Source organism: Colletotrichum karsti (assembly GCF_011947395.1).
Source record: "Colletotrichum karsti strain CkLH20 chromosome Unknown Scaffold20, whole genome shotgun sequence".
In the NCBI taxonomy this organism is placed as follows: Eukaryota; Fungi; Ascomycota; class Sordariomycetes; order Glomerellales; family Glomerellaceae; genus Colletotrichum; species Colletotrichum karsti.
The window spans coordinates 520012-542593 of record NW_024065920.1 but is presented as its reverse complement, the minus strand read 5'-3'; the positions used below and the strand labels follow the sequence as shown (position 1 = coordinate 542593).

Genomic DNA, 22582 nt, shown 5'->3' with positions numbered 1-22582 from the left:
CCCGCTAGTTGTCATGGCAGATCAATTGGCCCAATCGCTTTCAGATGGGATGGAGCCCCTCATTCCATCGCGGCGAGACGCCTTCGGGGCATGATAGGTTGCTTTCAGCTGCAAGCCCCTCACTCCAGTTTGTTTTCAGGGGATCCTCAGCAGCCAGCCACCTCAGCACATGTCCTGGTCCTTGGGCACCTCATTATCGAGGAGGCCTACACGCAGCGCGTGAAGTACATTGGCTGAAGACGAGACGAGTTGGACAGGCCCGGATACGAGAAGCATTGCGGAAGAGATGGGGATGCGCATCCTCAGCTCACGTAAGAAACTTGGTAAGACGTGATAATCATCGTGCTGCAGCCACAGTGAATGCAGGCGTCGGGGCTGTGCGACGTGGCAGGAATCGGGGCGGGAGGCGCCGTTAGGGGGGAAAGCAAGCTTGAGCTTGTCATGGACCATCATGAAGTGAAGACATTGTGGAAGAGCCCACGTTGGAACTGGCTGCAAGAGAGAAAAAGAGGTCAGGTCAACCGTGGCCCTCGTGTTGTGCGGTCAAGACAAGGCGAGAGGAGCTGAAACTAAGATAGGAGCTCTCAGCCTCAAAAGCTGGAGGACCCCCAGACGCAACTTGGCGATATCAGCGCAGGCGATAAGTACCGTGCCCTGAACCTGAACCTGTCATCAGTTATGGCTGGCAGTTGTGTCTTATTTCTGGACTTGTCTCTATGTTTATCTCGTTGGACCTGCCTTGATGCTATACGTAAGATTCGTGGTACACCTCGTTTGGATCATCATGAAATGCCAGCAGCTAAATCAATCGGAACATCATCTCATCTTCTTCAGCTCCAGCCCAAAGTCTCTGCGGTAAAGCTGATAACATTTATTAGGCATGGAAGCCAGATCGGACAGTGGCATCCAATAAGTCCCCGCCAGGTGATATGCCATTTTAGGCTTTTATCCTCATAGTTAAAAGTGCGAAGAAAAGCAAGCACAAGTCCACATTCGTTAAAAGCAAGTCCTCAAGATTCCTTTTCATTTCCGTCTTTCCAAATATTGGTTGCCATGACCGGGAATTGGCTCTCGTGCTTCATTCCACTGTGAACCCCTCTCCAGGCCTGCCCTGCCTTACCGCCCCTCCCTAATCCTTCTGCCCCAAGCAGTCCACGGCTCGGCATGCGTGTCAGGCACGGCACGCCCTGATCGCCTGCCTCGGGATGCATCCGCACTGTGCAGGCCCTTAGCCGCCGTACACGGTGCTGCCTTGGGCTGCTTGCCAGGCGGCACCTTCTGTTGCTGCGACTGGAGATCGCAGTGGTCGTAATTCGATTGTTCGTGGCTACTGGACTGGACCTTACCTGGATTGCCCCGTTGTCGACGTCGCCGCCACAAGACAGCCCTCCAACTGCCGAGATTTTCTCCCATCTTCTCCCATTCCCTTCTCGACTCCCATCCAGATTTCCCTTGTGAGGACAGGCGAACCGTCAATCTTGCGCTCCTCTCACACACCTCCACTCCCTTCTTTTTTTCATCTGGTTTGTCGTTTTTTCCTTTCCCTTTCTTGCTCGACGCGGCGATGTTATGGGAGTCCGTCGCCGTCAAACTTCTTGTTGTCTTCTCCCTCATCGCCTGGTGGCTCAAACCGCACAGCCGAACCCGACTCCATAAAGCCTTTCTGATCGTTGCTACCGTCCTGACTTGCTCGATCTTGTCTCCCTCGTCAACTTCGATTTTTTCCCGCTGGTGCTTCCACTGGTCCATACACTACATTCGACACTGGAGTCTGGATCAGCTGCTCCTTCGACATGCCAGCATGTTGGTGACGGCAGCCGCAGTCTTATGGTAAGTTTTGTTCGGTTTGTTTTTCCTCTTCCCTGCTTCCTGACACCGCGCGACGCCGTTGCGCTCCGTCACCCGACCTCGACAGGGTGCATGCGACTGACTTTAGTCATCTCAGGCTGGTTCATCGCGCCTCCAAGGTCCTTTCGAAGCCCATCTCAGACCTCATCAGTATCCTCGGAGTCGACGTCCCCGAAGCCCCCGACGTATCCCTCGCGGGTATTCGATCCGACGCTGCAACTCTTAGTTGGACGCGCCCGGCTCGCCCTGTGCAAAAGTTTTTGATACAGGTGAACGGCGTTAACGGTCAGTCTGGCTCGCAGAGTTTGATCTGGAAAAGCATGGAGGTTCTAATAATATGTGCGTAGTTGGTGAATCGAGGCCAGAAGAAACCGCTATTACCGTCACCGGCCTGAGGCCTAGTCATTACTACAACGTCCGCGTCATCGCCGTCGGTCCGAACAACTTTCAATCCGGCAGTAAAGTCATACGATTACGCACGTACGCGGCAAATGGGCGGCCAGAGCTGGGGAATAACCGCCTGCCCGACAGCTTCCAAGATCAGGAGCCCAGGACCGGGCAGTCCCAGTGCGCTGAAGACAATGGCGGCCGTAGCCAGATTCCTACGATCGAGGCAGCGCCTTCCCACGAGCCCGGGTCGACTGCCGCAAGGGAAGGATCCACGACGGCACCTGGGCAGAGACGCAATACTGTCAATCGTAAACACTCTCCATCCACAGCAAGTCAAGAACAGCCCTCCATCAAAGACTTGGCCGGCGACCAACCTGAAGCGTCATTGAAGGACTTGGCCGACACATTGGAGAGGACCAGAAAGGATATTGACGAGACAACGGCCCAGCATGCTCAAGAGGAAAGCGAGTTCAAGCAGCTCGAGCAACAACTCAAGAAGGAGAGGGAGGACAAGAAGAGAGTACAGAAGGAGAAGGACGATGCCACCGCGCAACTGAAGCAGAAAGTCAAGGCTACCTACGAGCAAATGCGTCAGGCCAGCAAGGAGAAGGCCAGAAAGGAAAACCAGTTGAAGGAGAGAAAGGACAAGACCAAGAAGGTGCGCGACAATATCGAGAAGTGGAACATCGACATTGCCAACATGCGCAAGACGCGCGAGGGTTATGCTGCCGAGAAAGAAAGTCTGGAGCACGATCGTGATATCAAGGTCGAGCAGTTGGATAAAGAGAACTCTGCTCTGCAGGAAGAGTACGCTAAACTCGAGACCGAGCACAAGGAGAAGAAAGAGCAGCTCAAGGAACTTGAAGACGAACGCAAAAAACTTCCTGGCGGCGAGGAAGACGATACCTGGCGAGAGGACGACCGAAAGATGAAGAGGGAATTCGAGGCCAGGCGACGCGAGCTTCAGAGCAAACTGATCATGGAGAACCGGAAGGCTACGCAACTCGACGGGCACTTGCATGTTCTGAACGCTCAGTTGTACGCCCAAACTCAGCAAAACCTCAATTTCTACAACCAGGCAAACTCATCAGGCGTTGATTTCGAGCAAACTCAGATTAAGCGCAGAAGTCGCACCGGCAACTCACTCTCCAACGCTGCCGTTCCCTCCCCGACAGGACCTTACCCTTCAGATTCTCCCTTCGGAGCCCCAATGGGCTTTGGCAGCCGCTCGGCTTACGGCCCGTTTACAGAGATGCAGGTACATGAAGGCCCGCCTACCGAACAATTTGCCGATGCAGACATAAGGGCTCTCACTGCAGGGGCCCCTCTGAGCCCGACAGCTACGATGTTGCTGCCGTCGGGAATTTTAGGCGATGACTTCGACGATGAACCTCCTAGTCCTGGGTCCTTTGCACGGAACAGCCCCTTCGCTCCTGATCAGGACAACAAGGTCGAGTCGCCAGTAACTTCTGGACAGTCTAAAAGCGCTCAATCGAGCCCCCCGGGGTCATCCCACAAGCTTACTTTCCCTCCGTTGGCTCCAAATAACGGCGACCGCGCCTCGCTCAACGACATGACCAACTCGCCGGGAGCGCAGCCATCGCCATCTGGACACAGACTTGGAAACCTCTTCGCGTCTTTTCAACGCAATAGGGGCGTCAAGTCTGGCGAAGAAGGTGGTCCACCACTTGGTAGCCTCAAACATGGCCAAAGCCAGTCATTCCCTCGACAAACCGATGATGCGGAGCCTACCAGGCGGCGAACTAGCTTTTCGTCATACACCCAAAACCGCAATTCGGCTGGTCCAGAGACGCTCGATGGGAGTGGATCGCTCGTGCCTAGAAGCATGTTGACGTCGGCTAAGCGCTTCGTGCCCTTCAGCGGCGCCTTCGCAGATCGCGACCCCAGCAGCCCTCGGCCTGCCTCCATGGCATCGGCAGATCTGCCTCGTCCTTCCACCGACAGCGGTTCCGTTTGGAATCGTCCAAGCGAGAATAACCGGTTCTGGTCGGATACTAGCCTGTGGACTTCGCGGAATCCGTCCAGGCGACCTTCAATCCACGGCTCTCCCGCAGCTCTTAAAACAACATTGGCATCGGCAGATGATGAGATTCTGGACCAAAGAGAGCTCAAGCATGCCAGTCAGGTTGGAGTCATCGGGAGCAGACCGCCGGGCAACAGACAGACTCAAGAGTCGAAAGCCTCATTGAGCCAGCGCCTCAATCCGGCGGCACCGACTTTTATTGGAGGCCTATTCGGATGGAAAGACAAGGAGAGCGACTCGGGCAAGGATAAGGACAAGGCCAAGTCAAAGGAGAAATCCAAGGACAAAGCTAAAGAGAAGGGCAAACCCCGGGATGTAACCACTCCCAGCCTCGACTTGCCTCAGGGTTATGATTCTTCTCCGAACGAGTCCAGAAAGTCCCGCGATGCCCTTTCGATCCACACAACGGCTTCCATCTCTGAGTCTCGAGAGTCTTTGACACTTGACCGGGCGCTGTCTAGCACGGTTTCTGATTCAAACTCGATGGCTAGGGAGGAGGAAAACGTCGTGCGCCGGCTCTTCAGGAAAGGAAGCTCCAGCAAGTTCGGCCTGACATCTCGCCTGAGTAAGGAATCCGGTCTCTTTAAGAAGGGCCCCGGAAGCACCACCAACTCGGACAAGAATATGTCGGCCGATAGGTCCAGCTTCGGTGACATCGACGACTACGACGAGGGACTGCTCGGTCGTAGCTACGAAAGTACGACTAGTAGCCCTGCTTTTGGTCCGCACAAGTCTAAGGAGACTAAGGAAAGCCGAATGACTGGCTGGAGCAACAAATTTTCCATGAAGAAGAAGGGCAAAGACACCAAGGAAAGCCTTGAGCAGCAACGGGCCCTCGAAAGCGAACTTGAGGAGAAGGAGGACGTCTGAGGACGTCTGAATGCAGCGTCTGTTGATTATCAGGCGGTCTTAGCTATATAGTGTTCTTCGAACGGAAATAAAAGCGAAAACTCAGCGTACCAACCAGCTCATTTTTCTCCTTGTTCCGCTTATCAAGCGCATCGATCTTTAGCTTTCTCAACATTTGCTAGATAAGCGAGCATTACTTATGCGGATTTCAGCATCAAGTCCATCGGTCAACCCCATTAAGCACTATTATATGAATTCTAGACAGACAGGGGATCAAAATACATCTTGCCCTGCCATGCAATGCCATAACCCATTGCCTGTGCAGTTTCAATGCGTGTCGTATTGCCAGAAGTTGGTTGATAGAGTAAAGGTGATCTAATTCAGGCAGGCGGTGAGGTACTTCAATTCGGCAAAAAGTCTCAATTGGCAAGCTCCGTTCCGAAAGCACGGACAACGACGCAGAAGCTCTCTACACTGTCCATCGGCCCGCTCCATCGAACCACCCGCGCGACTGACAAGAAAAACCCCAACGAACCGGCCGATTCCAAGCGAACGAGAGGACCTGCGAGACGGAGGCGATAGGCAGAGAAAATTTCGCATTGGTGCAAACAGGAGAGCGGTCCGGCGAACAACTGCTCCAAACTTGCGGATCTTTTTTCCCCGCCAGCTACACCCGGGAACCCCGTTGAATGGCAGCCGCGATGGCGGCTCCGAACCCGACGACCGGCGGCGGCGACGCTGCTGCCGCTGCCCTGCCGATGCCCTCGCGCAACCCGCTGCCCCTCTCGGCCTCCCAGGAGGCGCAGATCAGAGATATATACCACCAGCGCGTACGCAGCGCCTGCGCGCCCGAGATCAAGGGTACGTCTCCTTCTCGAGTTCCCCCGGCCGTCCCCGGAGATGGGTAACCCATTCGTACTTCCTCCAAGACGAAAGGGATTGCTCTTCCCCCTCCCCTCCTCCTCCCCAGAAGAAGCCCGGTTCCTCTCCACCACAAGCTATACACACACCACTGACACATTCCATCTTGTCCGAACAGCGTTCGCAGACTGCGCCCTGAACCGGACCTTCACGGTCTCCTTCGTGTGCCGGGAGCAGCTGCGCGCGATGAACGGGTGCATGAAGGCGCACGCGACGCCGGCGGCGCACGACGCGGCGCGGGAGGAGTGGTTCGCGAAGCGGCTCGAGAGGCAACGGGAGAAGGAGCGCAAGGCCGTCAAGAAGGCGCAGCAGGAGGACTTCATACGCGAGTGGTGGGGCCTGCCGGAGAAGGACGCCGAGACGAGGCGGAAGGAGGAGGAGAAGATGAGGATGGCCGAGAGGGTCGGCGGGTACGCGGCGCGGGACCGGAAGAGGTGGGAGGAGGAGGAGGAACGGGCGAAAGCTGCCGCTGCCGAGAAGAGGTGAGGTGTGTTGTGTGAAAGGTTCGAGCGTAAGGGCCGGGCTTGGAATCATAGGACGGGGGGGATAAGATCAGTTGCATATGTTGGGCGTTCCGGAATAATGGCTTGGGACACCCTTCTCTAACGGCGCGGACATTCGACGTGTACAAATATATCAACACCATGTAGACTACAAAACACCAAAAGGTGGCCAAGGTCAGGAGACGACGGTCATTTGTCATCAAAACTTTGCCGAGGCCTTTCAATAGGGCTCGCAATTTCCATTCAACGGCACATTCCCTGAGGAAATGCGTGTCTACAGTCTAACAAGCTTTTCTCTATGTAGATAGATGGCACATCCCCGGAGCTCTCTCGTTGATTCTCATGTGCCCTTGTCAGTCGTAAATTCCCTCCCCGTTAACGCCAGAGTCCCATTTCAGATACACAGATACGACTTGATCGGAGCCCACTAGGCCTTGTTCTCGAGGGACTCGGCGGGCAGGGTGGCCACCTTCTCCTGGAAGAGCTTCTCGGCGCGGGACAGGACGGGGTCGTTGCGCCAGTCCTTGAGGCCCAGCAGAGTCGGCAGCAAGTCGTTGCTGAAAGCCTCGGAAGACTCGCGGGGTAACAGACTGGGCAAGTGGTCGATGCTGATGACGCTCAGGGGCGGGTTCTCGAGGCCCTCAACGGGTACGGTGGGCTTGTCGAAGGTGGTGGCGATGGTGTAGATGGGGATGGGGTTGTGAGGGTTGGTCGTGTCAGCACTGACGTCGCAGACGACGGAAAGCTTGCGGTTCTTGCGAGCCTCAGCCTCCTTCAGTGAGTCGATGTTGACGAACTGCAGTGATAGTGTCAGCTTCCGCCCTAGTCAAATCAAATGAATAGAAGGTACAGACGTGGCCAACAGGCTGGTTGAGGTAGATGCAGTTCACGAAGATATCGCTCTCGATGATGTCAACGAATGGCTTGGAGCGTTTGGGGTCGCTGGTCTCATCAATGTCCCACTTCAGCAAGTTCTCCTCCGGAATGCCGGCTCTAAGGCACATGTCAACAGCACCAGAACCGCAGCGGCCAAGGGCACCAATGACTATTAACGGTCAGATTATTTATACCGCAGCTTTCGCATCGGAATACAGAAGCTTACCGATGACACGAGGAAGCCTTCCTGCCTTGGACTGGCCCTCAGAAAGTGCCTTCTTAACGTCGTCGATCAGGAGGTTCTCGTTGGGGTAGCTCTCGACGCTGGGGAAAGCCTCGCCAGGGTGGGTGAGTTGCCAGGCCCAGTTTTCAATGGCAAGAGCGGCGCCAGCAAAACCAGCGTGGTAACCGAACGCAGCGACACGACGGCCGTTCTCATGTTGCAAGAACTCAAGGTCGAGAAGAGTGCCTAAGACTGGTAAGACTTTTTTGCTTCCACGCAGGCACTATGCGATCACCAACCCTGTCCTCGAGCATATCTCGACAGCGCCTCGCTCCAGCCTCCTTGTTGCTTGTAGCAATGCTGGAAGTGGCAGAAAACATGGCCGAGGGAAGCTGAATATCTTGTTAGCTAGAGTTGTATGATTCGCGACAGAAGAAACAGTATATAATGGCAATCTCGCAAGCGGAACCCCGGGTGACTCACAAGTGCCCTCCTCGATCTCCTTCAGGCCCAACACAATGTGAGACTTGGGTACCTCCTTCCAGGAACCCAACGGCTTAATTTCAGCGCCAACAGCCTCGAATTCGGAATCCTCGAATGTCCTGGTGCTGTAGTGGCCGATCTCGCTGCCGACGGGGTTGCGCTCGACGTGGATGACGTAGCCAGCGTCAATGAGCTTCTTCGCGGTGGTCGGGGTAAGCGCGCTGCGGTGTTCCAGCGGCTATAAACCGTTAGTCGGGAAAACACGCGCAAAATCGATTTCTAGAAGATATCTACCTTGGTCTCAGTCCGGAGGTGGATGACGGTGTCAGACATTGTTGCGGTTAGGTGGGGTTTCCGAAGACTAAAATCGAGCGCAAAGTTGTAAGGCTGATGTGATGAGGTTGGGGGATTCCAATTGACTTGAAATCGCAAAGAGACGTAAGTTGGGTTCGACGAGGATAAAAATCGCAAAGTCGAGGTCGCAATGTTGCAGGAGGCAGGCTTGGACGACGTTAAAAGTGTCACAGTACGTACGTGGGGCAGGGGCAATTGGATGACTCTTCGGAGGCCAAGCATCCCACCTTGAGCTCTCTGACTCCCGCAGGGACCTCTCACCGCCTTCGGAGCGCGGGGTAAGGGGTGCAATGGCGCAAGGGATGGGATGGCAAACACTCAAAAGTTTTTTTTTTCCACACCTTGGCACATAGAAATCGTCAATTGATTTTTTTTTCTTGCCAAGGTAACTTCACCGTAATAACTGATAAAGGCCCTGGTTAATTATCCGTCGAATCACTGGCCAGTCAGCTGCCAAGCGGAATCATGCAGGTACCACGCCACCAAACGGCTGGATTGACAGGCTTTGTGCTCTGTTCTACGACAGTCTTTGATAAGATATCAACCGCCCGATATCGCTCCGGTCTATATCATCGCGTCAAGACGCCGCTCTCCCACGACCACTACATTCTAATGGTATCCTTGTCAACATCCACGAATGTCCCAGGGGAGTTTGGATGACCGTAGACCGAACCGCTCAGCTACAGACGCGATTTGACTTGCGGATTTCCAACAAGGTCAACGACTCCCTCGGCCACACCCCAAGATAATTCGAATCCTCTTCCTCCAAGGCCGTATGCGTGGATGATAGCCTTACCATTATTGACATCTTCCCTTTCAAGTCTCATTCCCCCTTTCCTGGTTGGCCGACGTCCGACTACATCTTTCAGAACACGGTATTTGCCAGTTTCTCCCAGGATGGGAGGATAGGTTGCAGCGAAGGTCTTGAGAAGTTTTTCTCGAACTTCCAGCGATGGCTCAGCGTTCCAGTCATCGGGCTCTTTCGTGCCACCAACGATTGTCCCGCCGTCGAAGTTTCGGGGCACGCAAAACGTCCACGACCCATCAGCGTTTTGCCGCGTTACTGTTGCCGGGCTGTAGTTGGCCACTGCACATGTTTGTCCTGAAACTGATATTAGTGAAATTGCTTAAACGACGTCCAAGTCCCGAGGAATCACGAACCTCTGGTTATGAATGAGTTCCTATCTCCAAATCCAACCCCAGAGCAGTTGACGACCGTTCGCACATTCGATAGCCCATTGATGGCGAAGACCTCCAAAGGATCACTGATTTCTCTGCGAAACACTTTGCCTCCATTCCACGCGAACTTGCGCAAGAGAAACGAGCAATAGATCATGGGGTTTACACACCATGTCCTATACTCGCAACCCCAAGCCACCTTGTCATCCGGGAACTCATTTCGGCTGAGGCGTCTGAAATCGACCAGTCCGAGTTCTTTCGCCTTCTCTTCCGTAAGCGCCTTGTACTGCTCTGGTGGATCTTCGAGATACTCGATGCCGGGCATGAAAGTGATGCCGGCTTCGGGATTGCTCTTGGATAATGATTCCATGTGTTGGAATGTTCTCAGTGCCATGGCGTGATCGCGCTCTTCCATCTTGTTGGATGGTATCACCCATCGGTTGTGCGCGCCGCCCCATTGAGAGGTGTAATTGATCAAGGCTTTGGCATCGATTGCTTCAAATGGGCTTGGGAAGTCTCTGGCGATTATGGCGACCTGATGGCCATCTTGCTGAAGCCTCACGGCTGTGCTCAGTCCAATGACACCCGCACTGCATCAGATCAGCTGCCATATTATACATAACACAAGGAAAAGAGATGCATAGAATTACCCGATCACTGCAATTTGGGTCATGGTTGCGATGGCTAGATCCGATGATTACCTTATGTATTGCGGGTTCAATTTTCTTGCCGATTTCTGAGCGCCGCTCTCACTTATATATGCTTCTCTTATCCAATTGGCATTGAGTCAATACGATTACTGAAGATGATGCGATGCTCTGAGCTAGAGACATTTATCTCCACATTTCCAACTTTAAAACCGCCGACGATCGGAGACGCTCCCGGCGAAGCCCGGCCGAGACTGGGGAATCCGGTCGGGTCGCCGACGGGACTCGAGCCCTTTGGCCGACCGAGGCCGGTATGTTGCGTCCCGACAGTACCTCAGCTTCGATACCCAGGCTACTTTCAAATTCAAAGTACTGACTTTGACCAATGATCCGAAATAGCCAGCCGACCATTTCTTTGACGGAATGATCGTACAACTGGAACGACCTCACTTAACAACAGGCAGCATCGAAACACAGCATACGCCTCATGATCAGAATCTTGATTTACCGAGTCCAAATTCTGATGATGATTAGAGCGGCCGCGTCCCGATTCTGCTTTTTTGAAAGCCACATGGAACAAAGACCTGCATTCAGACCAGCGCCTGGCCTCCCCTTGCGCGGATGCGGCCGGCCACCTGCAACGTGCTTGACCAGCCAGCTGGCCATATTCGTTCCTGCGTCGCATTTTTCGAGTCGGCGCCCAAGGAGCTGCAGGTCGGCATCTCACGAGCCAAGGCGGTCAGAGTCTAAGGGAGTTGCACCAATTTTCGAGGATCGACCAATGGCACGATGCTCACGTTCAACCAACCCCGCGCGCCTGTCTCTCACCACCCTGGTCTCGGCGGCTACGACGCAGTGTGATGGCCGGGTTGATTGGCCCAGCCCGCATCTTCCAATCTATTTCCGTCTGGCACCTCGACCACCCTTCTGCCCGTCCCCTCCATCTTTTTGACTTACACCAGTCACCGCGGCCCGTCAGACAAGCCAGCGCTTACCAGGCCTGCCGTGGGTGACCTGCCGCTATTGAATGCAGAGTAGTGCCGTCGCTTGAATGCGAGGAGAGTATATACTCTTGGGCACTCGTATGTTTGCGTGCCTTTTTCTCTTTTTTTCATCTGGTTATCCTTACCAATACTGCAATCACAAACGGAAGTCTTGTTTGTTGTTCAGTACTGGTATTGGGACCATGCATCGGTAGTAGTTGGAACATCTATTCTTCTTTCCATTGTGGCATTCCCCTCTTTTATTATCAGTGAAGAGCCCGGGCAATATTGACTAAAAGGGAATCCCAACGTTCGATTCGAGAAGCAACACAGCCCAGCATGTCGGCTCAGCCACCCTCTGGAGGGTACTCTCTTTTCCCGAATCCCAACACCAAGCCTCCAACGGTACGGAGACCGGCATCTCGAACTCGGACATCTGAGTCTCGGGAACGTTCGCGGACACGCGCTGTGTCCCCGGACACTTTTCAACCCATCGATTCGACATCCCCACCGCGTCATGGAAGACAGACGCCGCAGCAAAGGATGCAGTCGCCTATAGAGCGCTCGCAGACTCCACAAGAAACCCGCCAACCGCCAGCGAGTGAGCCTCATGACTCACCAAGCAATCGTGAGCTGCCACCGTTGCCTTCGGAGGCAGCGTCACCTGTACAGAGGCCACCTCCCGTCGAAGTGCCTCCTCGGACGGATACAGCCCTCTCGCAAGCTCAGACCTTAGCACGAAGCAACAGTCATCGCTCGCGTAGCTCAATAGCCAAGCTTCCCCTGCCGAACGAACCCTCCTCGTCGTCGCAGGAGCAAACCGCCCTCCGGTCTATCTTCCCCCAGTATAACCCGGAAATACCGCTGAACCAACAGGAATACTTTCCGACTCAGACCAGCCCAACCCATATTCCAAGGGCCGTCATCAACCGCACAACATGGTATCCTCAGGAAGGAGAAGAGGATGGCCCAGAGCCCCAGCACAGAAGCCCCGTGAGGAGTCCCATGAGCGGTAGCTCGGCCCCAAGGTGGCCCAGGAGACGAATAGAGCCTCCAATCATCCCCAACGTGTCGACGAATGAGCAGATGAAGAGCATGTGGAAGGTTACCAACGGCTGGAAAGCCTCCGCTTCTGAAGGCAGGGTGTTCTGTATGAAAATGTCCCAAGAGAAGGATGCCCCGGTATACACTTTATCTTCAACATCGCAACCCTTCTACAACCTTAGGCTTGATCCGACCTCGGCCTCCGCCTATGTCACCGTCAGCCGTCACGATCCCAGCAAGGTCTACAAGGCCCCCAGCCCAACGGCTGGCTCATCAGCAAGCAGCATCCTCAGCGGTGTCGTTGGCAACAAGGATAACGGCAAGGGCACCGAGAGCAAACACTGGCAAGAAGTCCTCACCACAACTTTGGAAGAGGAGTCTCGCAAGCACCCGCCCAATGACGGTCTTGTCGCTCTTCTGTACCCTCAGGCCGCGGCTAAGATGGCGCTCGACAGACCAGACGACATGACAGCCATCGTCACCGCAGAGACGGAGTGCGCCCGACTCGTCTGGGATGACGACTCGAGCTCACACTTCCTTGTCCACCCTGCGCTGGCTACGCCCTTCTGTGTCACCATTGAGCGCTCACCCGCCTGGAGCCGGGTTGAGTACACGCTCGAACACCACGAGTCACCACAACATCTCGCCAAGTTGACCCGCGACGGCACAGGCGGTGGCTTCCTCGAAGTAGACACCGCCATTGCTTCTAAGATCGACTGCTTCTTCATTGTCGATGTTGCGGTCGCAGCGCTCCTTCTCGTGGCTGCGAGTGACGAGAAGAACTCCAAGGTCGAGACATTCGAGCCCCCTCCCGCACCGCGCGAGCCTGCGGGCAGCGAGCGCCGGTTGAGCAAGCGGGAGGAGAAGAAGCGCGCTGCTGCCGTGCGCAAGGGCAAGATGGAAGAGTTCGAGATCGATATCGAGAGCCAAGACAGCAGCTTCGCGAAACTTGAACAGGTTGGAAAGGAGACACGCGACAAGCTGCCGTGGCCGCTGAGAGCACTGATCAAAGTCCTTACGGGGCTGTTCAAGTGCTTCGTGTGGGTGCTGACGATAGGTTTCAAGGCGCTTGCAGCCATCGTCAAAGGGCTTGCTAGGTGTGTTGGCGTGAAGTCGAAATGAGCAGGATGAGGGGAAAAAAACATGACCAACTCTGCATTGAATGCGATGGAATGAGATACCACTTTTTGGTGCGTTTATTCCTTTTAGTATTTCCTTGGGCCACGGTGTGTTGGAATAATGGGACCTCCGCTTTATGAGACCTTGTCCCGGATGAGGACAGGAGCGATGAATTCCTTTTTTTCTTGTACATCTAGATCTATACTCCGGGGGCCTGGGTATCGCATGACGACTTTCTGAGCGTGGCTTATCATAACCGCTCAGATATTAGGATGAATGAAGAACATGAAAACACACCGTAAACTTTTGTTCGCCGACCAATATGCTGAGAGAAAAGGAAATCCGCTTTCACCTCTTCCGGGTCCGAACCATGATCTTCTTGCCCTTCTTCGTCACGCCGCCCGACGTCGCCGACTTCGCCATCTTCGTCCGCTGTATCTCAAGGCGCTGCTCAGTGTTCGCCAGAACCTTGAGTTTCTTCTTCGCGTTTTGAAGTTGCAGCCGTAATCTTTGTAGTGCCCTCTCCTTCTGAAGCTGGGCATCGTCCTCGACCTCTTTGTCGTCGTCGAATCCCTCAAACTCGTCTTCGCCATCCTCGTTGTCGCCATCGACCTCCATCGCCCCCTCAACAGCCTCGTCTCTCTGCTCCGTACCATCGAGGAACACAATCTTTCTCGGTTGCGCGGGTCTCGTGTCCTCGTCGTCACTATCGCCGTTGTCGTTGGCAGCACCGACGCCGCCGACGAGCACGATCTGCTCCTCCAGACGCTTGACCTCCTTGGAGATCACGTTGCGCATGGTGCGGATGTAGCCGACGTCCTGGGTTTTGAGGAGGCGCACCGTGTCCATGTCCATGGCCTTGTTGCCGCGGTCGCCGGCGACGGTGCCGGACCAGCCCTTGCCGTCCTTGAGCTTCGAGCCCGGGCCGCGACGGCTGAGCATGCCGAAGTAGAACTCATCTTCGTTTCGCTCGGCGGCCTTTTCGCGCAGGGACTTGAGGGTGGCCTTTTTCTTGTTGTAATCTTTGGCACGGAGGGAGTAATCCTGCGGAGCGAAAAGAAAAGATGGTCAGTAAATCTCCTGGGCGCATCGCGTGCAGTGCGAAGGAACGAACCTTGTGCTTCTCGAGGAGTCCAAATCTTTGGCGCTCCAGAGGCTGGGCACGCTCTCTGTGAGAGCGCCTCTGCACGGCGTTCCGCATAGACGACATTGTTGCTGTTGCTCGGGGTAGGATCAACTTTCGTGAGCTGGTTGCTGGGAGGCGAGAGAGCGCCAACGATCCTAGGCGGCCTGGGAGGTGGGATGCGGCAGAAATATGAAAAATTTAGGCGGTGAGACAGGCTCCAGCCACAGTTTTTCGAATAATGTGGCGCAAGCGCCGCAATCAGTTACCTTCCAGGTTAGTGGATCCCGGTCCACGCCCGTCTCTGGGCCGATGCACTCGGGCCGGTAGGGCCCACTAAGGTGCTGTCTTGCTTTCGGGAGCGCCGTTGTCAGCCACTCGCCACCGGCCAACTCCAACTTAAGTTCAGCCAACACCCGACCCTTGAAACATGTCAGGCACCATACCATGAAACGACACGCTATCGCGGCTCGAGCCATTAGCCCAGCCGAGTAGCCTTTCCAGAAGACGACTCATGACAGCTCCGAGTCTGTCAGGTCCTTAGACATGGAATGGCATATCTCCGGCGTGACGAACCACTGAACGATTCATTGTTGAACAAGGGTATCTTCCCCACGTACCCAAGATGTGCAACCCACGTTGCCGTTGCGTCGCACCCGCGACGTCCCGCATCCTCGCATGCTTGATGACGATCTAAATCCCCAGCTTACCTGCTGTTTTGACAAAATCCCATCCTCTCCAGCCGCGGTATTGAGGGCCAAGCGTGCATCCAAGCCATCCCGAGAGGGTCCAATCGCCAAGCCAACTCGCATCGCAACCACGTCGTCGTCCGTCCGGGGGATCTTCCCCCCAACAGCACGGACGGCACATGGCTAGCGCCCAGCGAACCATGGGTCTCCCTTGGTGTTTCACGGAGGACGCACACCACAGCAGTATACCTTCGAGACGTCAAGCGCCGCAAATGGCAAGAGACTTACATACACCACGGGCTTCGAGCGGGTGGTGTCCGATGACGAGAGCTGAGGTGGTCGTCATTTACAAAACTACCCGACGCGCCTATTTCCCTCCACCCCTGGAGCTCCCGATGTTTCTATGATTTGTTTCGCTTTCACGTCATAGTCCGCTTTTTAATCCAACATGGTCGCGAAATTTCAACTACGAACGTATTCTCCGCCGACATATCGAGTGCTTGCCTTGCTCGTCATCCTCGTGGTAATAAGTCTTCTGTTCCTCAAAGACGAGCCCGTACAGCCGGCGATTCTTCCAAGTGCTCCCTATAGCAAAAGCAGCTATGATTGGTCCACACATCCCCAGAAACATCCACTGCCGGATGCGGAGATGGCAAGGTTGCCGTCGACGGAGCCTCTAGAACTACCGAAGATTCAGTTCGAGTTCGCTGCGGAGCGTCCAGACAGCCTGAAGAGAGACATCGGTCTCATGAGCTCTCGCCGGCATGAGGTCAGAAACGTTTTCAAGAAGAGTTGGCAAGCGTACGCCCACCACGCCTGGGGATACGACGAGCTGGGACCTCTGTCTCTCCGAGGCAAGAACCGATACAACGGATGGGGTGTTACAGCCGTGGACTCACTCGATACGTTGTGGCTGATGGGCATGTACGATGACTTCAAAAACGCCGTTCAGTATGTTAGCGCTATCGACTGGAACAACTCGACCGACCCCAGGTGTAACGTTTTCGAGACCAACATCCGGTACCTAGGAGGCCTGCTGTCCGCATATGACCTCAGCAATGAGGAGGTACTCCTCAAGAAGGCCATCGAACTGGCAAATATGCTCTACGCAGCTTTCGACACACCCAACCGCTTTCCACCTGTCTCTTTCAATTTTGAGGACCTCAGGGCGGGCAAGTTGTTGCCGGATCCCTACCAGAGCGCTGCTTCCATCGGTAGTCTCTCGCTGGAATTCACGAGGTTGGCTCAGATTACTGGGGAGTTCAAGTACTTCGACGCTATTGAGCGCATCAAGACGGCCTTCGAACAGATTCAGGACGAAACATTATTACCGGGGTTGTGGCCGAACTTCATCAACGTCCGCGACGACTTTCAGACGCCCAACAACATATTCCGGTTGGGCGGGGATGGCGACTCGCTCTACGAGTATTTACCAAAGATGCACGTCCTTCTCGGGGGCGTCGACACGGCTTATGAAAAGATGTACATGGGCGCGGCCAGGGCCGCCAAATCTCAACTTCTGTACCGTCCTATGACGCCTACCAAGGACGATGTGTTGTTGCTCGGCACCGCCATCGTCAACGAGAAGCTCAAAAAGGTCGACCAGATTGCGGAGCTCGAGCACCTCTCATGTTTCGCCGGTGGCATGTTCGCCATGGCCGGCAAGCTTTTTGAGGCCCCTGAAGACGTCGAGGTTGGTGAGAAGCTCACCAGAGGATGCGCGTGGGCGTATAGGTCCTTCAAGAGCGGACTCATGCCGGAAAAGTCTCAGATCGTCAAGTGCGACACCATCGAAGGCTGCGAATGGGACGAACAAAAGTGGGCGGCTCAGAGCAGTCGTAACTCACCGAGGGGCTTTTGGCGGATCGACAACGCCCGCTACAACCTTCGACCCGAAGCCATCGAGAGCCTGTTCATTCTCTACAGAATCACCGGCAAGCAGGACCTGTTGGACATTGCGTGGGACATGTTCCAGGCAATTCAGAAGGCGACAGATACCCACGACGCTTACGCCGTGGTTCACGACGTGACCTACGCTCTATCACGGCAAGAGGACAGCATGTCAAGCTACTGGCTTGCCGAGACCTTGAAGTACTTTTATCTCATCTTCTCGGATCCGGAACTGATCAACTTGGACGAATGGGTGTTCAACACGCAGGCGCACCCTTTCAAGCGACCTGTTGCGGCGTGGAAAGAAACTTGATTTCTACGATATGGATCTGAATTATTTCTTGTATAATACTAATACGGCTTTGGAACAACTCTTTTGTTCTCGCCGCCGCCGTTTACCTCCAGCACTTTCACTAAAAAAGATGACACAGCCATCTTGAAGTCTTCGATACCCACGGCCCTTATCACGACGGGCACATTTCCTGTTTCAGGAGCTCAGGAGTTTGGTTCCGACTTTCTCTCGTTTTCCACTACCGGTCAGATTTTCGCTTTGGGAGTTCCCCGAGGGTGCAAATCGGCGCGCAGGATATTCCAGGGGTCTTCATACGTATGACATTCGCTTGATTCCCCAATCCATATGGAGAGCATTACCGACGGGTCTAGGCGGAAGCTTGTCAGCTCTGGACGGCAGGGGTATTAAGTGAATTATTGGAGCTTACCCGTGCATTTATTTAGCTTGTTTGTTTCGTGGGTGGTTTTAGGGGGTTCTGACGATGGATTGTTAGCCTCCCTAAGTCCGAGTGACATGGCATATCAATTAGAAAAGACCAACGCAATAAAAGGGTGTTCCGCAAGCTGAGACCGAACACTTTGCATGTTGTCTGAGACATTCTAATTGTATAACGCGACGGTCACATTCGAGTAAATCATTCTGAATGTATTGTACTGGGGCGATTTTAAGTACATGTGATCCCTTTGTACCTCGATGTGCGCTGTTCATGACCTTACCGGTCGATGCCCAGGTCCGGGATGCTCGTGAAAGACCTGATGGGTGAGACACAAGTCCAACAGGCTCTCCCTATTCTGATGTATGACGTTGAAAAACGGTGGACTCGATCAGCAGCATGATGAGTCGACATCGGGAAGCACAACTGGACACAAAACCGACAACAATCTATTACTGAGCGTGGTTTGACTTTTCTTGCCTCGTAAAGTTGCCATAACCCTGGAATACTATCAATGAAACTGATCATAACATTGAATGAAGAAAAATTGAACTCGCTAGGTATGACGAGACCTCGAATAGAGCATCAGGAAAGAAGGTTTGCTGCATTGTATTGCAAATCCTTTCTGGCTCTATGAGAAATTTCGTCATCCCCATGTCCTATTACGCCCGACTCAGCTTTCGTCCATTCCTGCCACTACTGTGCCCAACATCGTTTTACGGGCTCTTTTTCGTCGAAATCAGTCATGCCGTAGGCTGGACCACCCGCGAACGAAGACTCATCATTTAGATGATTGCCCACACAGCCGTCCGACTCATTTTCCAACACCGGGTCGGGAGACCTCCGCTTCAAGTCGAACGAGAGAAAGGAAACTCCGCTCATCTCCGGCAAGTTCGCCCACAGATCCAACGGTACCATGAAAACTATCCGCGTGCCGGTTGCGGTGTCGTGGACCTTTTGAATGCTGACTCTCGAGAAGGTAAACGAGTTGAAAGGTTTAAGCCCCAGGTTCATCGGGTCCTTCAACCACTCGTACGCCGCAGGGACGGAGCAAATGTCCTCGGCGTCGAAAAGATCCGCGGCTAGAATAACCCTGAGAGGTCCGGCCTCGGTGTTCAGCAGAGGTGAAGGACGCCAGCGCTCTTCTTCGTCGTCGTCGTAGATAGGGGCCAGACAGACGGGAGACGGACTTCCCGGAGAGCTGGGAAAGAAAACGGGAAGAGACGACAAATTTGAGTCCTCTTTGTGATTCGTCGTTTCGAATAACTTATTGGCCAGCTTCGAGAACAGCAGAGATGCCGATGTGATGTACTTTCTATTGGCCTCGTCTTTCAGAACCTCGATCAGACGGGCGCTGAATGGTCTCTCTCTTGCCGATGGAGTCTGCGGAACCATGGATGCGGCGATAATCTCCTTGCCGGGCGTCCGCAAGGCCTCTACGGGCGGGTGACGGCAGTCGAGCAGTGTTAAGACGTGGGGTTTGGCTATATTGATGATTTCGTGTTGAGCCTTTGTGAAATCTATACGGCGCCCGTTGACTCCAGGAAATATGCTGCCGTCCGAACTTGGTTCAAGAACCAGCGTTCCGCGCTGTTCTCTCCCATGACCGACGTAATAGATCACGACGAGGCAATCGTCGTTCATATCGCTAAATACCTCTTTCAACTTTTCCTCAAAGGTCTCTTGGGGGTCGCTGTCGTTGTTTTCCAGGGAGAGATGGTCCCACCAGTAGTTATACTTGTCGAAGAACAGTTGGCCTAGGTCCATCGGGTACCAGCCGATGCAGAGACCACATTCCACGTCTGCGTCCCATGAAATCGTCAGAACCCGGACGGCGGTATAACAGCGAACGTTCGGGGGGCTGAACCATTTATTGCTTATGGCTGCCTTGAGCTGGTCGCGGAACTGTTCCTTTGACATGCCTTTCGAAATGGCCGAGGGTGAAGCCGTGGCCGGACGAACTGACGAGAAGCCAGCCATCTTGTGTGACGCCGAAGGGTCTTTATTCGACAGTTGGTATCGAGTGTGGTAGATTTCGCATTATTGAGCGTTTCAATGACTTTTTGGAATGGAGAATATATAAAAATTCGCAGGTCTAGCGGAGATACCTCGCTGGGTAGCACTTTGAAAGCCCTTCGGAGTACCAAATCTTCAGTTTGGTTACCTTGACGTCCTCATATTTTCTCCCAAGACTAAGTATTGGAGCTGAGAGCGTTCGTTAAACGCATAACTGTGTGCGCATGAGACGAAGGTGTTCTTCAAGTGTCTTGATTCTCCCCGTTACTTGTTTCTCCAAGCCAACGATCAATGAGAATCGCATTCTGGGTTACGATTCGAGTCTCGAAACTCGTTCCTAAGAAAATAGAACTGAGTTTTCTACGGATGATATGAGGACGGAACGGGAGCTATACATACAGACCTGCGTGTAAACTGAGTTGATATACTGCTTTCATCCCATTTACATAATCGATGTTGTATTTTCGTTCGACTTGGCCGTCTCTGCATTTTTTATCTTACGCGTGTCTCTCTTGACACCTTTTGAAGTTGACATAAAAATAGTTGGGTATTCTTGCGGGTGGCGAACAGGTAAAAGGGTATGGGCCAAGCTTTGTGTGGCCTTCGTTCCCGTTCCCACGCGTGCCGCTCCCTTAAATTGACAAACCTTGATAGGCAGCAAGCAGTCGGTTGGCTTAATCATCCTCCTCAGCAACTTCCTCCTCGTCCTGCTTGAATATCGCCTTCTCCGCCAAAGCCAAGGTCTGTCGCACAGGCAAACCCACCACGTTATCAAAGTTACCCTCGATCTTCTCAACGAGCAATATGCCTCCAATTCCCTGAATACCATATCCGCCAGCCTTATCCGCGCCCTCCCTCGTCTTGACGTACGCGTCGATGACATCGTCCGGCAGGCCGTCGTCCTCCTGTGCGAAGTAAACCTTGGTTTCTTCGGTATGGGTCGCGATTTCGTATCCCGGCGACCTGGCGTCCTCCCGCGGAGCGATCACACACACAGCTGTGAGCACGCGGTGCAGCCTGGTATCGCGCAGATGACGCAGCATCTTGATGTGCTCGGCCTCGCTACGGGGCTTCTCCAGCACGCGGCCGTCGCGGGTGACGATGACCGTGTCGGCGGAGATTACGACGTCGGGGTCGGGGATCGAGGCCAGGTGCGTCTCCAGGGCCGTCTCGTACACGTCAAGGCACTTTTGCCGCGCCGTCGCCGCAACGTACTCCCATGGGCCGTATGCCGTCTTGTCGAGGTTCTCGGGCTTCGTCGAGGGTGTGATTTCGAGGTTCGTGAGGCCGACCTGGGCCAGCAGCTGGCGCCGTCTCGGGGACGCGGAGGCGAGAATCACGCGCTTGGATTTGAGGTAGGAGATGATTGGGAGGTTGAGAGGAAGGGGCGCGCGGGGACCGGGACCACCGGCTGCGGGAGGTGGACGGGCTGCGGTGCCGGCCAGCTCGTTGTCCTTGGTGTAATCCGGTGGGGGATCGGACAGGAGCGAGGTCTTGACGTCGGACGACATGTTGGAGAGGGCGTCCGTGCGGGGTGTATTGGGGGAGATGCCGAGGAATGGGGGACTTCAGAGGTCAGAAGCCGTGTGAGAATTGGAAATGACCAGGGCGAAAAGAAGACAAGCTATCGGGATAGGAGGTTTGTCGGAATTGTGGGGTGGGAGATTTCTTGAAAGCGATGACACACTCGCGGCGTCTATTGGAGTGCCGTCACCGCTGAGAGGTCCAAGGTGTGCTTTGACATGCTGCAGTGGGTGACCCCGCCAGATCCATGTTTCCTTCCTTATCTTATCTAACATCGCTTTTGTGGTTGGGGCGTGCCTGCCAGCCCTGCTGTCGGAAACAAAGTCGCTGCAGGAACGTTGCAGGGGCAAGTGCGATTCCCATAATGCGGAGGGGGAACTTGCTGTAAGCTACCGATTTTGAGCATGTGATTCTCTTGAAACAACTCCATCCCAAGACGCTCAGCCAAATTCAACAACAATACGCCCGTCCTTGAAGTAACATGAATTGAATAACCCACCAAATTTCTCTTCTTTGCTTTGTTAACACGGGCCTGCTTCTTCATCGCCCAGCATGTCGTCTCCCAACAAGTCCAATTCGCCAGCGGCCCAGCCGGGCGCGACGGAAGCCGAACAACCTGAGGAGAAGCCTCGTCTGACCGAGGCAGAGAAGAAGCAGAATCACATTGCATCAGGTAAGGACTTCCTATACTTCGGCTTTTGCTTCGTCCGCCATGCGAAGGATGCCTGGTGACCTCACCCAACGTGGCATGTCGCAGAGGTTCGTTCGTGTGGCGTCAAGATCAGTATCTCACCTGTTCGCAAACAGAACAGAAGCGACGTCAGGCAATTCGTGAAGGCTTCGACAGGCTGACGGAGTTGGTTCCGGGACTCGAGGGCCAGGGGCGCTCAGAAGGCCTCGTACTTAAGAGGACTGTTGAGTTCATGCGCGATCAACTTGCAGAGCGGCAGGCCTTGGTTGACCGCATCGAGAGCACCGGTGCGGAAGTGGATGAGAAACACAAGAAGTGGGTGTTTCGATATTTCGTTAAATGGATGGCCTTGAGTACTGACGGAGAGTTACAGGGCATTGCAACATCAGGGAAATGGAGGGTCGAAGAATCGATGATCTAACTATGAACGGGGGGGCAGCATTCGAATAGGGTACCAAAAC

General features: G+C 54.2%; 10 protein-coding genes across 10 annotated transcripts; 5 read left to right on the top strand and 5 right to left on the bottom strand.

The window, feature by feature from the left end:
* Positions 1–1564: 1564 nt before the first annotated feature.
* On the top strand, positions 1565–5152 carry CkaCkLH20_06750 (fibronectin type III domain-containing protein; the record flags this gene model as incomplete). Its single annotated transcript, XM_038889467.1, has 3 exons — positions 1565–1830; positions 1946–2133; positions 2196–5152. 3 exons carry the CDS (start codon positions 1565–1567, stop codon positions 5150–5152), a joined length of 3411 nt encoding a protein of 1136 aa, XP_038745279.1.
* Positions 5153–5832: 680 nt separating this feature from the next.
* CkaCkLH20_06749 (uncharacterized protein) lies at positions 5833–6538 on the top strand (the record flags this gene model as incomplete). Its single annotated transcript, XM_038889466.1, has 2 exons — positions 5833–5992; positions 6171–6538. The coding sequence occupies 2 exons, from the start codon at positions 5833–5835 to the stop codon at positions 6536–6538; spliced, it is 528 nt and encodes a 175-aa protein (XP_038745278.1).
* Positions 6539–6982: 444 nt separating this feature from the next.
* CkaCkLH20_06748 (saccharopine dehydrogenase) lies at positions 6983–8470 on the bottom strand (the record flags this gene model as incomplete). Its single annotated transcript, XM_038889465.1, has 6 exons — positions 6983–7351; positions 7410–7600; positions 7658–7900; positions 7954–8046; positions 8138–8375; positions 8432–8470. The coding sequence occupies 6 exons, from the start codon at positions 8468–8470 to the stop codon at positions 6983–6985; spliced, it is 1173 nt and encodes a 390-aa protein (XP_038745277.1).
* Positions 8471–9171: 701 nt separating this feature from the next.
* On the bottom strand, positions 9172–10040 carry CkaCkLH20_06747 (uncharacterized protein; the record flags this gene model as incomplete). The annotated part of the gene is made up of 2 exons (XM_038889464.1): positions 9172–9593; positions 9653–10040. The coding sequence occupies 2 exons, from the start codon at positions 10038–10040 to the stop codon at positions 9172–9174; spliced, it is 810 nt and encodes a 269-aa protein (XP_038745276.1).
* Positions 10041–12083: 2043 nt separating this feature from the next.
* CkaCkLH20_06746 (uncharacterized protein) lies at positions 12084–13466 on the top strand (the record flags this gene model as incomplete). Its single annotated transcript, XM_038889463.1, has 1 exon — positions 12084–13466. The coding sequence occupies one exon, from the start codon at positions 12084–12086 to the stop codon at positions 13464–13466; it is 1383 nt and encodes a 460-aa protein (XP_038745275.1).
* Positions 13467–13811: 345 nt separating this feature from the next.
* CkaCkLH20_06745 (uncharacterized protein) lies at positions 13812–14673 on the bottom strand (the record flags this gene model as incomplete). The annotated part of the gene is made up of 2 exons (XM_038889462.1): positions 13812–14507; positions 14578–14673. 2 exons carry the CDS (start codon positions 14671–14673, stop codon positions 13812–13814), a joined length of 792 nt encoding a protein of 263 aa, XP_038745274.1.
* Positions 14674–15909: 1236 nt separating this feature from the next.
* On the top strand, positions 15910–17478 carry CkaCkLH20_06744 (glycosyl hydrolase family 47; the record flags this gene model as incomplete). Its single annotated transcript, XM_038889461.1, has 1 exon — positions 15910–17478. One exon carries the CDS (start codon positions 15910–15912, stop codon positions 17476–17478), a length of 1569 nt encoding a protein of 522 aa, XP_038745273.1.
* Positions 17479–18586: 1108 nt separating this feature from the next.
* On the bottom strand, positions 18587–19870 carry CkaCkLH20_06743 (uncharacterized protein; the record flags this gene model as incomplete). Its single annotated transcript, XM_038889460.1, has 1 exon — positions 18587–19870. The coding sequence occupies one exon, from the start codon at positions 19868–19870 to the stop codon at positions 18587–18589; it is 1284 nt and encodes a 427-aa protein (XP_038745272.1).
* Positions 19871–20580: 710 nt separating this feature from the next.
* Positions 20581–21417, bottom strand: CkaCkLH20_06742 (uncharacterized protein; the record flags this gene model as incomplete). The annotated part of the gene is made up of 1 exon (XM_038889459.1): positions 20581–21417. The coding sequence occupies one exon, from the start codon at positions 21415–21417 to the stop codon at positions 20581–20583; it is 837 nt and encodes a 278-aa protein (XP_038745271.1).
* A 565-nt stretch (positions 21418–21982) lies between these two features.
* Positions 21983–22542, top strand: CkaCkLH20_06741 (helix-loop-helix DNA-binding domain-containing protein; the record flags this gene model as incomplete). Its single annotated transcript, XM_038889458.1, has 2 exons — positions 21983–22103; positions 22238–22542. 2 exons carry the CDS (start codon positions 21983–21985, stop codon positions 22540–22542), a joined length of 426 nt encoding a protein of 141 aa, XP_038745270.1.
* Positions 22543–22582: the final 40 nt, after the last annotated feature.